Genomic DNA, 16526 nt, shown 5'->3' with positions numbered 1-16526 from the left:
GATGGAAAACATGACAACTAACTAACCTGCAGCTCCTCTGTAATCCTATGTATTTTAGTGAGACTTGGTTTAAAGACTTCAGAGATGGCCTGGCCATGGGGACCAGGCTACCCCAGGGGGGGAGGGCCCCTGGCTCTGGCCTGTCTGTTTAGACACAGGATGTTGGCTCCATGAAGGCGGGAAACACGACTCCAACGTCCCTAGTCTAGTGAAGGGCTGCGCCCAGGGCGGCTCTCCGGGAGGAGCCCAGCGGACTATGATGACCACGTTAGCCCCCTGGATATCTTAGAATCAGCCGGAGTCAGGATAAGCCAAAGCCTTTGGTCTTTATTCTTGGTCTTTAACGGTAGAAGTGAAGGGAATGGACACACCGGACCTCTCCCCTTCATCTCCAGCCCAGAAGTGACCCTGGCTAGTCTCCCTGCACCCCCTAGTCCCTCCCACAATTCTCTGTATATACCAAATGACTGGGCCAGCACAGGATAGTGGGAAGGGCCATTCTCCAAGCATATTCTTATAGAGTACTGTCCAATCGGAAATTGGAGCCTGGACACAGACCGGGGCATGAGAGGCGTACCTGCTTCGCTTCACTGAAGAGACTGCAAGGAATCAGCTGGAAGGGGTCGAAGGCGCTGCAAAAGGAAACAGTTCTGCTTTAGCCACAACTAGAGGGAGAAGAGACCAGGCAGTCACTCCATTAACAATGTCTAAAGCACGGCATCCACAGGACCATCACGAGCGCAGACTAGGGCTACATCACTTTGCCTGCAGGTTGTTCTGTGGTGGGCGCCAGGCCCAAACGGGCAGTCGGACCATTTTGCCCAGAGTGCCCTGTGACTCTCACGGTGACGGTCGGGGAACGTGGGAAGGACGAGGCAGGATGAGCACCGTGGGAAGACCCAGCCTCCCCCCACAGGTGCCATGTGCAAGGGCCCAGACATGATTCCAGAGGGGAGCACAGATGGGCTTGGGGGTGCAGGGGAGGGAGGCGGGGCCTCAGACTCTTCTCTGCCAGGGCCATCGATGGGAGGCGCCACACGTGTCGTGCCAACACGGAGCCTTGGGCTAAAGTGGCTGTGCTGAAGTTGGCACGCGGGCCCTGCGTGGGACCAGCCCCAGTGAAGGCCCTGCCCAAGGCTCCACGTGAAGGGCGGGCTTGCTCAGAGCCGCAGGGGTTACCTCCTGGGAGGCCGGGGGGCCCTGGCGGCTTTGGAAGGCCTGCTCTTTTCCTCTTCTCGTCTTTTGGCCAGCTCTTCAGCCGAGAGATGCTACAAACGAGGAACAGCTGATCAGAGCCGGGAGGCGGGCGCTCTAGAGACCCCCTGCCACCCACTTCCAGCCCAGGGGTCTGGCTGACGGAGGGAGGCCCACGACTGCTGGTCACGCCACCGCCAGTGAACAATGGCCTAGGGCCCTTCCACTGCTCTGCAGGACCCTCCCCCCCACGGCTGGCTTAGACCGTGTCGGGGGGGCCCATCGCAGGGGCCAAGGGTATGAAGGCGACGTGCAAGGACCTGCCCTGCCCCTGCCCACTCGCCGTGGAATCCCATCCCAAAGCCAGCGTGGGGTGGGAGGGAGCACCTTGAGAAGAAATCAAGCCTCGTCCCCAGGACCCCCCATGGCCAGGCTGAAATGACAACCACCCTCTAAGCATTCATGAAGCACCTATGGTGTGCTCAGGTCTGAATGCATAGAATGGGACGGAGGCGGCTCATGAGAGACTGATGCCCTCGGCAGGGAGGCCGGGACAGACGTGCACTCACGGCAGAGGGGGCTGCGGATGGCAGCCGACAGAAGCAGAGTTGGGATGTAGAGGGGCGGCTCTGCAGCTTCTCTCTGACCCTTCTTTTTGATGATGGGGGGATTCGAGGGTATAGTCAGGGATCCCCTGGAGACCCCCTGAAGGACCTTGCCCAGCTTGGCAAAGTCAGAGGGTCCTTTGGTCTGGCTCAGGCCTCCCTGTCTGGGGCTTGGGGGACTTCTCCAGCACGGACCAGGAGCCAGGAGGGCCCTGCCCTGGTTCTTCATGCCCACTCCCTAACTCCCCCCGCTGGCCTGGCGCTCCCCATGCTCTCTCCTAACTCAGAGAAGGACGGAGGACTACGGAGGGGAAGGACGGATGGCTGGCAGGCTCAGGTACCTCAAACGTCTGTCCCTCCAAGTCCCTGGCGTCACACCAGTTGCCCCACGGGTCTCGTACTCGCCGCCTACGCATGCGCTAAATAAAGGATTAAAAAAGATCAGGCATTCAGATCAATCCCTGATGCCCTCCCCCAGTCCATGCAGTTAGCCGGTCTTCACAGGGTCCTAGCATCGGGGGGATCAAGGATCCCTGGTTAATGGGGAAGGGGCTCACACAGGAGTCTGGACACGCCCGGTATTGTTGGAACGCAATGCTGAGTGGGAGCTGGGTAAACAAAAGGCCGCGAGGACGTGGCCCCGCCAGCCTGCGGCACGAATGGGACGGGCTGGGGAGACACGGCGGAGGGCAGGGCCAGACAGACAGGACAGGTGCCGGCCGGCCGGCTCACCATCGACTGCAGCCGCTGCGCTAGCTGGTAGGCTTCCTCGGTGTCTCTTCCTCCTCGGACCCGGGTCCTGTCGGCCGGCTGAGGTCGGTTATACACCGCCTGCTCTATTGGAAACCAGAGGCAGGATCAGCTTTTACTGTTCAGGGAAGACTGATCCACATTCAGGAGAGAAAAGGGGGAGGGGGAGCCCCGAAGTGTCCACAGCCCAGGCTCTCCTCCAAACCACTGCCGAGAGGCCCCTCTGGATCGAGCCGGGGCCCACGGGCGGCTTGGTGGCTCCGAGCCCCAAAAGGAGCTTCCAGAATAACGCTTTTTGGGCTCCAGGCATAAAATGTCCCACCCTCTCAGGGCATTTTCAATTTAACTGAACACCGAGGGGGCACTCCCCTTTTCTGTCTCCTGGGGGATTTCCCCCCTTCCTAAGAGCCCCATGCCCAGCTATCAGGCTCCAGCCTAATGTTTTCTAGGCTGTTTGCCGATGAGAAGGGGGTGCCTCCTGTAGGTATCCCTGCCTGAAGACCCTAGCAGAAATGTGCCCCTCAAAGGACAAGGGGAACCTCATCTGCTTCTAGAGGCTTCTGGGAAGTCTTTGGGCTATTAGCACAGCACCTGCATTCTGAGTGACAGCACGTACTATCGTGACTTTGCTTTAATTTCCTTTTCTTTTATGTGACTTTAAAAGAACAGAACCATTAAGTATGGGGCCAGGCCACCTTTCATGAGAAATCTTCAAAGGCAGGTCAAGAATAAAACGTCAGCAAGCTTCTCAAAAGGAAGGTGTTTTAGCCAAGCTTTCAAGAAACTGTCTCTTCTTGAAGGGATCAAAGATAATATTAACGTGCGCCGCGAGGACAAAATGTAAATATTTTTTTTTACCACATCCAAAATTGATGGCTCCTATTAACTCCAGGTACGTGTGTATCCGTCCAATGCAGTTAACATCGCCGCAGTTCTTCAGGCCTGGGCGCACCGAGGTCTTGTTCAGATATTTGGGTTTGCACTTTTCCCTGATGTTTTGGAAGAACACAAATGAAAATTTCATTTCTACAAAACTATTTTAAGACTTGTCATTTTTAAACATTTTCTCTCTCTGTGCAAAAGAAAACTTTCCATCACAACTTCCTTAAATGAAATGGGTCTTGGGAAGTCAGAAAGGTCCCACAGGGAGAGTTCTGGGAGAGCTAAAATACACCCACTCATCTGAACAGTTCTGCAGTAACTTTCAAGGTACAGCGGCACTGCTTTAGCGACGGAGTGTCTTCTCCAATGCTAAATTCACTGGACTTCGGTAACAAAAGAGTTGGAAGTATAAACATGCAAATACTGATCTGGTGTTTTAGCTGTCGTTCACATTTGCTCCTGTTCTGACGGGGAGTGCAGTTTAGAAAATGGAGCGGTGTTGTACAACAGAAATGGGACAGGTTCTAGAGTTGCGGGTGCTGGGATCGAACCTTGTCTGGCTGCTGACTGCTCTTGGGATCTCGGGCCAATCCCCTCGGGCTGGGGATTGACAGCCGGTCTCTGGGGCCCCCGGGGCTCTCTCTACCCTGCTCCTCTGCCTTTGGGTCCTTTTGTCCAGACTGCTTTTGAAGCCCAGGACGTTCCCTCAGAACCGTACTGGTTGTCGAGAACGCCGGGGAGCGAGGTGCCCTGGGACAGAAGACAGTCCTGGGGTCAGGACGTGAGATCCTGAACAAGTCACTCAGGCCTGCTGTCCCCTACGCTAACGCTGTCCTGAGTACACGACGTGCTTCACAGCGTCCTCCACAAGGCAGTCGATGACCGCCGCCAACAATGGGGACGTAACCGACATTTCCATGGTGCTCCGTGACACCGTCTCTCCTCTGCTCTAGATTGGTCCCATCTCCCATAAGAAGGGCCCGAGATGGAGAACGGCCCCGTCAGTAGCCCACAGTCGGACACAGGCTCTGACTTGGAGCCCAGCGCTCTGAGCACTCCCGCAGCCTTTCAGAGCCCACCATCTCTCTTCCATGATATCCCCCACTTTCCTCACCCCCCCTTCCCCCTCGGTGCTGGGGGAGGAAGGTCAGCGCTGTTGAGTCTGCCCCCATCCATGGAGCTGGAGTGCTCCAGCTCTGAGCAAGGAGGAGGCCCGGGGAACCCTGGGTGATCTCTTACATCCTCTGGGCCTCCATTCCCTCACCTGTAAAACGGGAACTTGAGCTGGGGGTCTTGGCGTGGCTCAGTGACACTTGCCCTGAGGGCTCGGTCTCCCTGCCAGGCACAAATAGTGCTAAGGTTACAGGAACCTCTCCCATCCCACAGTGGATCCGAATGCCCACTGCTGGCGGGGGCCCATGGCCCAGGACACTCCACCTCAGACACCCACTGTGCCAGCAGCACCCCCTCTTTTCCTTTACCCTTTTGGCCCCTCACATTTCATAGGGACTAGACTCCCCCCCTCCAACTGCTCACCCCATGCTCTGCTGCTAGGATACTCTCCTCTAGAGTCTCTCTGATCTTGCCCTCTCCCTGGTCCACCTCGTTCCCCCCCCCAGTGGTCCTTAGGTCACTTAGCTGTCCTGGGGGGTCTCTCTCCTTAGAAGGGGTCCAAGGATGGGCACTGTGATTGGCCACGGCTCCTTTTGGTGGCTGGCTGCTCCTCACTAGCCCTGGATTCAGTGAGACCCAGCCCCGTGGGAACCTCACCTTCCTGTCTGCCCAGCCAGTGCTAGTCAGCAAGTTCAGCACCCGTTCCCGGCTTCCTATCATCCACTGGGAAAAAGCCGCTATCTTCCTCTCGGGGGGCCCCCACCCCAATCCTGCTGCCGTGGAGATCCCCATTAACGTCCCAGGCGAGTCCTCAAGGACTTTCCAATAAGTCTCAGATTTTTCCATCCTTCCCCCGTTGTTGAGATCTTCTGTCTCTGAACCTTCTCCTGGTCCCCGTTTTTGCCTTTTATAAACTCTCCCCACCCTTCCCGGCCCAGCCCAAGGCCATGTTTGTCAGGAAGCCTTCCCCGACCTGGGCATCCCTTCCTTAGCTGGGTTCACGCTGTTCTAAGAAACAGAAAAGTTCCGCCTATTTCCCCCCCATCCCGGCTGAAAAGCAGGTGCAGACGCCGGGCCAGAAGACACGATGGATGGCCGGAGCTTTGGGAACCAGTCTAAACCAGGCCTTCGGAGCACCGTGAGCCCTGCCCAGTCAGAACTCTAATTATCGTGTTCTCCTGGACAACCAACAGGGAGCCAGAATCCCCTCCCCCCGTTTCATTCAGATTTGCTTTTGTCTCTTACCACTGATCCAAAATGTAATTCCTAATCTTCAAGTAGCGTTCCGGCGTCTTGGCTGGGCGGCCCTCGAAAAACTCGGGGATGGCCTGCTTCTCCTCCTCCTGGATGGTCCCTCTGTTGACCTCTACCTCCTGCTCGGGCGCCTTGAGGGGCTCCCCGTCCTCTGCGCTCTCCTCGTCCACTTGGCAGGAGGAAGGAAAAAGCGCCTGGCGATCGAGGACGTCCTTCGGCCCCCAGCCAAGGCCCAGGTCAGCTTCCTGCTCGCCGGCCCCCGACGAGGCGCTTCCTTCTGCGCTGCAGCCAGGGCCAGACATCTGCTGGCACACCCGCTCACATCTCCCTCCGTTGCTGCTGGGCTTCTGCAGCCAAGGAGCCATCCCCGAGGCGGAGAGCGCCTCCTTCTGCCCCGGGGAGGTGCCGTGAGGGTCATTCCTGGGAGAGGCAGAAAGGGCGCAGTCTTGTCGCTCGGGAGGAAGGGCCCCTTGGGGGTCCGTCTTATCGGGAACATTGAATAAAAGAACACTGCTGGGACTCCTCAGGGGCACGGGGAAAAGCTCGTCGGCGTCATCAGTGATGTCCACCTCTTCATCATCGGACAAGGTCTCGATTTTCACAGCATTCAGGTGAGGGTCGGCCCGCCCTTGTAGGCCTAGTGAAGCCCAGGACTTCTCCCCGGCCAGCTCCCCCGGGCTCTCCTGCTTGGGCACGCCCTTCCCCAGACCACCCAACTTTGTCTGAGGCATTTAAAAAACAGGAAAAAAAAGGAACGAGAAAAGGAAGATTTTACAACTTAAATAAGAGGCACAAAACAAAGAGAACACAATTAACCTGAGTCTCAGGGGTACCTAGATAGCTCATGAAGCTTTGTGCTGCACGTGCACACGCACAGAGAGCTCTTGCTCTGGTCACTTAGAAGGAGCACGTGACTCAGTTTCCCTTTCTGTGTCAGACAGGTGCCCATGTGGAGCCTCCAGAGGAGGGCGGGGTTTGGGTGCTGGTGGAAGGAGTCTCAAAGCATTTCCAGGTCTGAGGGGCAGAGGAGGGAGGAACCAGAGACCTCTTAATTGGCCTGGCGGCCCCTCTGGCTGGTCACTCCCCATCATCTGAAAAAACCGGCCAGGGCCTCCAGGCCTTGGAGTTGCAGACCCACAACCCCATGACCCCGGAGTCCCAGCCGCGGACGGCGCCTCGACACCCTCCCAAATGGAGAATTCGGCTCCGACAGACTTTAGAGGTGACCCACTCAAGTCCAACCCTCAGACTCCCCCTGGTGGGGGTGGAAGTTGCGTGGACAAACCCTGCTCAGGCACGGAGGGGGAGGGGCGGGCAGGGCGCTCGGTAAGTGCCCAAACCAGTCTCCACGCTTTATGTGGTTTATTTTGTGGCTGAGCCTCCAAGTAACGATAATTCAGGTGGGTGAGCAGGGCAAAACTGGCAAATCGAGGTGGGCACAATGGACACTACTATAGAGTTAAAAGAAAGCTGGATTTGGAAGCAGAGAAGAAAATAATCTTCGTTTTCTGGTAATTCTTTCTGTGGGTTTTTGTTTATTCTGCTAATTCAAGACTGCCTGCTAAAACCACACTTTAAAGTTAAGGAAATCATTCAATTCAATAAGTAATTCAATAGTCATTATTAATGCCTGTGGTATGCCGGGCAGTGCCGGGTAGAACGGATCTCCTGTCCTGCCAGCACTTCAGATGGCCGGTGTTTGGGCCAAGGCCGGACACTGACTGAAAGGCTACCGGGGTGACTTGGGGAAAGACAGCACAAAGACCGCGGCATTTCTTTACCTACTTCTTTAGCTGAGGACACCTTGAGGCTCCCTGAGAGCCAAAGGGCAGATTCTGAATGACTTAAAACGGGACATTTTATGGGAAGGCTTCAGTGCCTGAATGAAAGCGAAACTGTGTTTTCCCGTACTATACCCAATGGGGGGGAGGGAGAGGTGCTTCTCCCATTTTTCTAAATGTCACGATAACTGTCCCATTCACATCCTGCTTACCTTCTTCTTTAAGTACTGCCTGGCATAACTCCTGACTTGTAAAACGTTGCGACTTCCTATCAGTTTCGCAATTTTGGTCCATCTCCGGCCAAACCTAGTCTGCCATACCAAAAAAGAGAAATTTTTAAATGTTTTGTTAGCTTAGAAATATAGCCTGGACAGACAGATTTTTTTTAAAAACTAGAACTAAAAAAACCAAAAACAAACAACAACAAAAACCACCATGAAACTATTTCCGCTTTCCTTCCAAAGCTAACGAGGGAGGCGATAGTTAATTAAGTCATAATTACTGCTGACCTGTGAAAGCTGATGGCCCTGTGCGTTAAGTGGCACAGACTGTGCCCGAGGCACCTAATTCATGGTACCCCCATGGGCAGCAGCCGCCTCATTTATAAAGTAGAGATTACATTAGCCCCACTGCACAGAATTATTGTGGATAACATGAAATAAAAGGGGGAAGTACATTGTAAACCTAAAAACAAAACCAAAACAATTCATGACCTCTTAAATCTATATTTATTTGTACTGATAAAAAAGTCAATAATTATTCACGAGAAAAGATATTAAGACCAACACAACATTGCTCCTGCTCCTTAGGTCTCAGGCTTTCACAAGGGCAGTGGTGGGAGATCAGCGCCAAGGCCTGTTCTCCAATCTGCTGAGGACACCTGTCTATATTGGTAGTCTACACTCACTCTAATATCAGTCCCTAGGGAGTCTCTGCACAACTAAAATATCGACAAATGGCTGCCTTTGTGCCCATACTGCTCAGGAAAAAGTTGAGAGGAGGAGACGCAGTTATGTCTACTTTCAAATATTATCACAGTGTCTTAATGAAAAAAATATTATAAAAAAGCTCATTTTAAAGATTCAGCAACGTTAATCTTATTTGAAAATCTCATAAATGTAGCAACAAATTTCCAAATGCATGAAAAATTCTTGTTTTGGACATTCAGCAGTATTTAATAGTAAATACACTCGCTACATACTTTTTCTCCCAAGGGTACAGAAAGGGTGTTTCACAATTGGATTGCTGTGGGCAATTTTTTCACATTTAAATGGATCCTTATGAAGCATTTATGCAAATAGGTCATTTCTGGCTTCCAACCAAAATGAAGCCATTTTGACTGCTTTGTAGAATTCCAAATACTTGAATTAAAATGAAAATTTTAGGCAATGAGCGATCCAGACAGGATGGTGCTAGGTAAAAAAAACTAGGAGGACTTTCACTTTTTATTTTGATACTTGGCATCAGATAATCTGATTTATCTAGGTTTGTTCTAGGCCAGAAAAGACTTCTTTTGAGGATTAAAGCTGCTTAAAATAAATCACAATGATTTTAGTGGCTTACTATGTCAGACATCCTATTTTAGATCTACCTTATTATTTCATTCATCTCCATTAAAAATGTAAAAGTTTTTTGAGCTAGAAATACATATTTGATCCCTTTACTAACAGTTATCACACTTAACTGTGTCTAGGAACAACCAGAGCTTCTAGAATAATTTATTTGAAATAATATGAAGATTCTTCTTTACCAGGCCTTGCTCAAAAAGCTCCTTTTCTCCCACTGTCCACTTGACTGAGTGACTGGCTGGCTTTGTAGGTGACTGAATCCTAAAAAAAAAGGGTGGGGAGAAAGATTACATATGAAAAAAAGCATTGCAAATAAACAACTTATATTCGATATGATCACAAATCTTATAATTATAGGTTGCATTCAAATTCTGAGGCCTGAATCAAAGAAGATACACGTTCAGGGACAATTTGGAGGCATATTTTTTTTGGGGGGGGCAGGGGGGGACTGGGGTTAACACAGGAAAAAAAATCATGAAGGAACCAAAGAACAATAGGGCAACGGGAACAGGAGTCATTAGGTGGGAAGCAAGACTAGCCAATAACCGTTACATCTTCAGATCAAAAAAGAAACAGGAAATCTTAGGACTTAGTTCCACATTTTTCAGAAATCAAGTTCTCTTCCTTCCCCTTTTCCAGAATTCTGTTTCCCTCCAATCCCATCTCTTCTGACCCTCTGGAATCTCTACTTTTGATTACTTCATGTAATTAATGACAAGAAAAATCAAATGAGATAGAGCAGTTACATACATCTGTGGGCTCCATTTATTATTTTTAGCACTTAGTAATGTCTGCCTGTCCTTATCTACTTCTCTCTAAATAAATGTATATGGTAAATGGGCTGGTAAAGTTTGCCGGTCTTTATCTACTTCTCTGTAGATAAATTTATGCATCAGTGGGCAGGTTGACAATGATCACTGCATGATCTTAAGGAGGTAACCTAACCTGTCCACCTCAAATTAACTTTCAACAATTATTCAAAATACTTAGAGAGACAGCCCAGGGCTCAGATGTCTGGCAATTACAAGAGAAACAAATGGCCTTCACTTCTTCAGATGGACAGAGGAAACCTGCAGGAACTTTTAAGGAATGCAAATGCATTCAAGAAAGAAGAAATATCTTCCATAAGAACACACTCAATTCTTAATTTGGGGGGAGCTAGATGGTCTAGTGAATAGAGCGCTGGCCCTGGAGTGAGGATGACCTGAGCTCAAATCCGGCCTCAGACATTTGCCTTTTTAACTTGTTTCTGAGTTTGTTTGATTTTTCTTTTTTCTGCAAAAGAGAATGACCATTAGACCGGAAATGACAAAAGAATGATGAGATAAGGAGAAAGGAGGGTCACTTAACCATAGCCAGAGAAAGATCTGGAGAGAGAGCAGAGATCAGATACTGGAAAACAGCAATGTGACCCTTACTTTTAGAAAAGGAAAGAGGACAGGGTCTACACAGAGGCAATGAGTCTAACTGACTCTGGGAACAATCTGAGAACGGCTCGTTGATGAGATGGCTGGAGAAAATCTAGGAAGGAAGTGGGGATTACAGAAAGCCAGCACTGGCTTCACCAACAGCGGGGAGGCCAGACTAACTTCATTTCCTGTTTTGACATGATTACTAAATTAGTGCACGGGGAGAACAGCCTAGAGACAGTTTAGCCAGATTTGGGTAAAGCTTTTCCTAAAGGCTCTTGCACAATTACAGCAGAGAAGATGGAGATACAAGACTAATACAAGCAGAGGGCTGCAGAGGAAATTGGACAGTCAGCAGTAAATGACCTAACATTTCAGCTTCTTTACCTTTCAGGGATAGAACGCAGTTGTGAAAAAAGGCCTGGGAGTTTTAGGGGCTTGCAAGGTCAGTGCAAGTCAGCAGAGGGATACTGGGCAGCAGTAAGAGATGCTCAGCTTCCAGAACAGAGGTGCCACATAGCTGCCCTCATTTGGAGCATCTGCCCAGTTCTAAGAACCGCCAAGGAACTGGAGCGTCCGGAGGAAAACCAGGAAGGAGGTAACTCCTAGCTAAGGATAAGCTGATTGACAGAATGGGGCATGTGCAGCTGGATAAGACTCAAAGGGGCCCAACAGCTATCTTCAAGCGTTTGAAAGGCTGACCTGTGAAGGAGCCGGAGTCATTGTGTTTGGCCCCAAAGTGCAAAACAAGGAACTGGGCACGTATTCAGGGCAAGGCAAGGCAACCCGCATGTGACCACAGGCTCCTTTTGTGCTGGGGTCTGGGCTCCCAGCTGCCGAGCTTCCTTCTACTTCCTCAATTGTGGGGTTCTGTACTGAATTCCTTTTGTTTGCTTAAGATTATTTTGTTATCCTGGAAATCCAATGAACAGCACCTCAAGTTGCTTTGTTCAATTTAGCCAACTTTTCTGCCTATGACTAAATAATCACTTTTAAGTTGCTAACGTCATCCTGAATCCAATTTCTCTGACTGACCCATAATGACTCGTATACAGGAGGCGCCTCATGTTGGTTTGGCTAAAATTAACTGCATTCAAAGTCAACTAAAAATGATGCTCACATTCTTACATTTCCTAAAGAAATCCAGCTTTCCCAGCATCTCACTTTTTTGCATAGCCCGTGCTCACAAGAATTTAGTCATACAAAGGTTTACAAATTACTTTGAGAATAATGTAACTTAACTCATAAATTCACAAAAGGCTTTAAAAAAAATAAAAAGTACATACGTGAGTTTTCCTGATTTTTGTGGACTGTAAAAGATAAAAAAAAGAAATGGTTAATGTAATTAATTTTTTCAAATTCACTGCCTTCTCCCAAGGTATTACCCAAGTGTTTTTTTTTTTGTTTGTTTTTTACCTTTTTGTGTATTTTTTATTATTTTCCTTATGATCAAGCCAGAATTGGTCTGGAAGTGATTTGTTAGACATATAATATCTGTGAGGTTACTAAGGAAACTTTCTGAAAACATGAAGTAAGAAAGCGATGTTCACATACTCTCCTGAGTGAACATCACCAGATTAAGTTGAAAATGCAACGAGCTGCATGTGTTTACATGGGACCAAAAGAAGAATTAAACAAATGTTTCTGTGTTACCATACGGATGATATAGTACACCACAGAACCCATTCTTGTCGCCAATGAATTGACAGCTAAATTTTACTGGCACAAAAATATGCAGAGCAAGACTTGGCCTGGACTCTACTCGAATGCCTGGGGAGGAACGAGAAGCAGCTTTCCTCTCCTTGGCCCTCCTTTGCGCCGATGTTATAAGGCACGTAGGATAATTAGAATGCATTTCCCTCATACCAACTGCGACATCTAAACCTTCTCTGTCTTCAGCGAGATGAATTAACCTTTTGTATGGCAATGCCTTTGACACTGTGGAAAAGCTAGGATTCCCTTCAAGAATTCTATTTTAAATGAATCCAATAAAATATAGACAATTACAAAGGAAGCCAAAAGTTTATGAAATTAAAGACGCCATTTTTCCTCCGCTCAAGTTCAGACCTGTGAGCTGTGGTCCCTGGAGAGCGGGTTAAGAATCTCTGCTCCCTGAGGGTGCAAGAGGTTTGGGCTATTCCTCTATCGTGTTAGGAAAATGCCCCCCTCCCCCACCCCTCCACAAGTGTGTGGAAACCGGCCAACAGGAAGTCCACACCTTCATTCTACGGAGCCAAACACCTCCCTCGGCCAAGATGAGAACCTAATGAAAACCTGCCGGCCTTCCCAGGCAGCGTGAGGCCTGCTGATTCCCGCACTGGCGCCATCGCCCCCAGGAGGGAGCGGCGCAGGCTAACAGGCGCTCTGATGTCATTACAGCAGTGACTGAGTGTGCAGAGATCAGAAATGGCTCATGGTGGAGGAGGCCCCCCAAAGAAGATGAAGCCCCCCAAACCCAGAGTGATGCACGGCCAGGAGCAGCAGAATTAACACATGAGTCAAGTCTCCTCGCTTGAATAAAAAGACCCGCTGGCTTCACTTTGGGGCATTTGGTGATTTATCTGGGTCCTTGAAGATTAACTAAAAGGGCAGCGGTCAAAAAGCAGACAAGAAAGGATGTATTCATGCAAGTGACAAGGAAGCAAGAGGCCAGCACAAGACAGCCTTCCCTAAGGGCCCGGCCGAGCCAGAAGTGCTGCCCTCTCAATGTTATTAACACTGAACACGTGACTCGTGGAGAGCGTCGTGCAGGGCCCGGCCCCCCCAGCGTAAGCAGGGCTTCTGAACTGGGGAGGCGCCCAGGCTCTGAGAGCGACCACGGGTTTGGGGCAATGCCGCTGCCCTGAAGTGAAAGCCCAGTCAAAGTGGGGGCCCTGAAACAGCTTCTAGCATTCAGAGACCCGGAGATCGGGCGATCCTGGGGGAAACCCCTCAGGAGGCCCGGGGCTTTCTCCTCGGAAGCGTTAAAGGATACTCTTCTTCCAGTAACATTTTCTCGATGACAGCCCTGTTCTCAGCACTGATGGTATTATCCAGAGTCCAAGGCTATTAAGAAAGAAAGGCAACTTTTACACTAATGGACTTTTGAGATAACCTGCAGTATCAGATAAAAGCGTGTGATTCCGAGAGAAACTTCCCACTGTGATCTTCAAGATCGGGAGAAACAAGGCCCGGAGACTCCGTCCGCAGCGGGACAGAGGTGGGGAGCGGCATTTCTAGGCCGGAAGCGCCCTCTCCTACGCACGCGGACACAACCTCTCAGCACTTACGATGAGGCCATTACCGGCTCTCCACGTGGACTCAAGGTAGTGATCTTGCCTTAAAGCGGATGCGGTATTTTCATGGCTTCTGTAATAGACAAGAAAATGGGCACAGAGATGCTTAGAAAGGGAGCCTGCCCGCAGGCGAGAGGCGGGGCAAGGGATCTGGGCCGGCCCCCCCAGGCAGGGGAAGCCCCCGAAGACAATGTCGGGGGAGGCATTACAAGTTGGCCAACCCCCACTCCTCCTAGGGAAGCTGAGGCTGGCTCAGAAGGAGGGCCGGAGGCGGGGCCGTCTCCAGCGCCGCCCCTGCCCTTACACCAGGGACAGGAAGATGACACTGCCCCAGACCTTAATAAGGCGTCAAGAAAGCAGGCCCTGCTCGGAGGGGCGCCTCTAAGCATGAAGAGAGAGGGGACTGACAGAAGTGGGATGTGAGCCATGGGGGGCGGGGCCGCCGAGGCCCGGCCACACAGCCCAGGGGGGCAAAGTTCGAAGTTCAGCTCTGGGAAGCGCGGGAAAGGGGCAGAGCTGCCAGGAGGGCAAAGGCCCGGGAGTCCCGTGGCACTGAGAGCAAAGGTGAGCTAAGGCTCAGGAGAGAGCGGCCGGCAAGTGTCGGCGAAGGCAGAACAAGAGCTAGGAGAGAAGCGCCCCCCCCCCACCCCCGCTCATGCCCAGAGAGGCTTCCCAGCAAGGCCCGCTGTGTGTGATCCTGGCAAAGCCCTTAACCCAGAGGCGCCCCCTGCCTCACCTGTGAACGAACGCAAAGGTCCGAGGGTTAGTTCTGGGCCGCCCCACCCCCTCCCGGGCCCAGGCACTTTTACAAGGAGGGGGGGCATTAGCTTGCGCCTCCCAGCAGCAAATCCCCCAGCTCCCGTGACAGCCAGGGCGGCGGGTCCGCCGTCTGCGGGCCGGACCCCCTACATCTGCCCCCGCCGTCTGCAGGCCGGACCCCCTACATCTGCCCCCGCCGTCTGCAGGCCGGACCCCCTACATCTGTCCCCGCCCTCTGCGAGCCGGACCCCCTACATCTGCGGACCCCCTACATCTGCCCCCGCCGTCTGCGGGCCGGACCCCCTACATCTGAGGACCCCCTACATCTGCCCCCGCCGTCTGCGGGCCGGACCCCCTACATCTGCCCCCGCCGTCTGCGGGCCGGACCCCCTACATCTGCCGGCCGGACCCCTCCACGGTGGGGGCACAGAGCTGGCAGGGACCAAGTTCTGGGGGCCGCTGCTTCTGACTCTAACCCCACGGGAGCTTTCTGGGCAGAGGCACCGAGGGGCTGGGCATATCCTCCTCCAGCTTGTTTTACAAATGAGGAAACTGAGGCAGGGGCAGAGGCGGAGCCCCGCCCACCGCGCTACCTGCTGCACCCGCCATGCTGCCCACCGCGCCACTCCTTAGTGTACCGAGGCCTCCCTACGAGACACCCCAGCAGTACCCTGGCCGGAGGCCCGGGGGTCACGGGAGAGCACACAAGGGCCAGGGTCAGGTGACACACTCAGCGAACCCTCAAGGGCCTATAAATGGCGGAGGGGCTGCCTCAGTTTCCTCCTCTGTAACGGAGACCTGCCTCCCGGAGGGCGGGCCTCGGCTTCCCAGGCTGTAAGACGGGTGAGGAGGCCAAGCCGGGGGCACACGAGGCCAAGCACAGGGGCAACCTTTCCGTTTCACAGGCGGGGAAGGGGAAGCCGCTCGGCTCACGCGCCGTGGCCCTGACCGTGACCTCGGCCCGGGTCTCGGGGGCCCGAGCCGACCCTGACCTCCCGCGCCCCGCTCGGACCCAGCCTTGGCCTCACCCGCGCGGAGGAGGAAGCGCCGACCCTGGGTCCCCCTCGATATCCACATCCGCCTCCTCGGCAGCCATGATCGCGAGGCGCGACCCCGCACAAAATCCCGCGAGACTTGGGAGGGCTGTGGCGGAGGGAGGAAGCCCGTCACTGGAGAGGAGAGGCAGGGGGCGTGACTCCTCTCGAGGGCGTGGTTACAAGGGGGTGGGGACGGCGAGAGGTAAGGGGCGGGGCTGCAGTTCGGAGGCGTGGTTACAGGAAGGGGGAGCTAAATTAAGGGGCGGGGCCTAGCGGCTCCGGCGGAGCAGGAAACCTGAAGAGAGGCGTGGCTCGCTGAGGGAGGGAGCCTGTGGGAAAAGTGGGCGGTGGCCTCTGAGGTCTCCCCGCTTGTGATTCTGGGATGCGGTAACTCCTGCCAAACTGCCCGCCTGCGGAGCCTGCGGAGCTAGAGCGCCTTCGCTCCGTTCTATCTTTTCCTTTGAATTATTTTTGATCGATAACCATAAAATTAAATTTTACTCTTTCCACCAAACTCCCCGTTGTTCTTATTCTTGTCACTTTTAAAAAGAAAAGCGACACATAAGAAATGCGTGTGACCGAGCGCCCCCTCGGCGCGGCCCCGTCCCGAGCAGCGGCTGTGCCCGTGGGTCACTGTGGAGCACGCGGGACCCCTCAGCTTGCAGAGGGGGGCCGCAGGCCCGGGACGGGAGGGCGCAGGGCCCCGAAGGACTTCCAGCCGTCTCATCCAAACGCCTCCTGTTACAGAGGGGAAACTGAGTTCTGGGGGAGGGGACTCCCCAAGGTCAAAGGGCGTAATGATGTGGCCGGGGCTCCGCATCGCGTGGTTCAGGAGGACGTTCTCTCTCTGAGAGCGTCTCGCCCGTCATTTCCCACGGAGCAGTAACATCCATCCCGAA

The 16526-nt window shown here is 52.7% G+C and overlaps 1 protein-coding gene across 4 annotated transcripts in view; it reads right to left on the bottom strand.

Annotated features, from left to right (window-relative positions):
- The window catches only part of MYSM1 (Myb like, SWIRM and MPN domains 1), a 246171-nt gene extending 230406 nt beyond the window's left edge, over positions 1 to 15765 (bottom strand). For 2 of the 4 annotated variants that reach the window (XR_012481847.1, XM_074265813.1), the window contains exons 1-13: positions 15619 to 15765; positions 13826 to 13904; positions 13531 to 13601; positions 11973 to 12050; positions 11843 to 11866; positions 9330 to 9408; positions 7792 to 7890; positions 5790 to 6520; positions 3408 to 3538; positions 2532 to 2635; positions 2141 to 2218; positions 1180 to 1268; positions 578 to 632 (exon numbers count right to left, since the gene is read on the bottom strand). Coding sequence is in view for 3 of the 4 variants with exons in the window: in XM_074265813.1 (XP_074121914.1) it covers positions 578 to 632; positions 1180 to 1268; positions 2141 to 2218; positions 2532 to 2635; positions 3408 to 3538; positions 5790 to 6520; positions 7792 to 7890; positions 9330 to 9408; positions 11843 to 11866; positions 11973 to 12050; positions 13531 to 13601; positions 13826 to 13904; positions 15619 to 15686 (1686 nt within the window). In the remaining variant the exon portion in view is untranslated. Of the gene's footprint in view, positions 1 to 577; positions 633 to 1179; positions 1269 to 2140; positions 2219 to 2531; positions 2636 to 3407; positions 3539 to 5789; positions 6521 to 7791; positions 7891 to 9329; positions 9409 to 11842; positions 11867 to 11972; positions 12051 to 13530; positions 13602 to 13825; positions 13905 to 15618 lie in introns of those variants that run through there. The other 2 variants (XM_074265815.1, XM_074265816.1) reach the window with 2 other exon arrangements.
- Positions 15766 to 16526: the final 761 nt, after the last annotated feature.

This window comes from Sminthopsis crassicaudata, chromosome 4, assembly GCF_048593235.1.
Source record: "Sminthopsis crassicaudata isolate SCR6 chromosome 4, ASM4859323v1, whole genome shotgun sequence".
Classification (NCBI taxonomy): Eukaryota; Metazoa; Chordata; class Mammalia; order Dasyuromorphia; family Dasyuridae; genus Sminthopsis; species Sminthopsis crassicaudata.
This window is presented reverse-complemented; position numbering and strand designations above follow the sequence as displayed.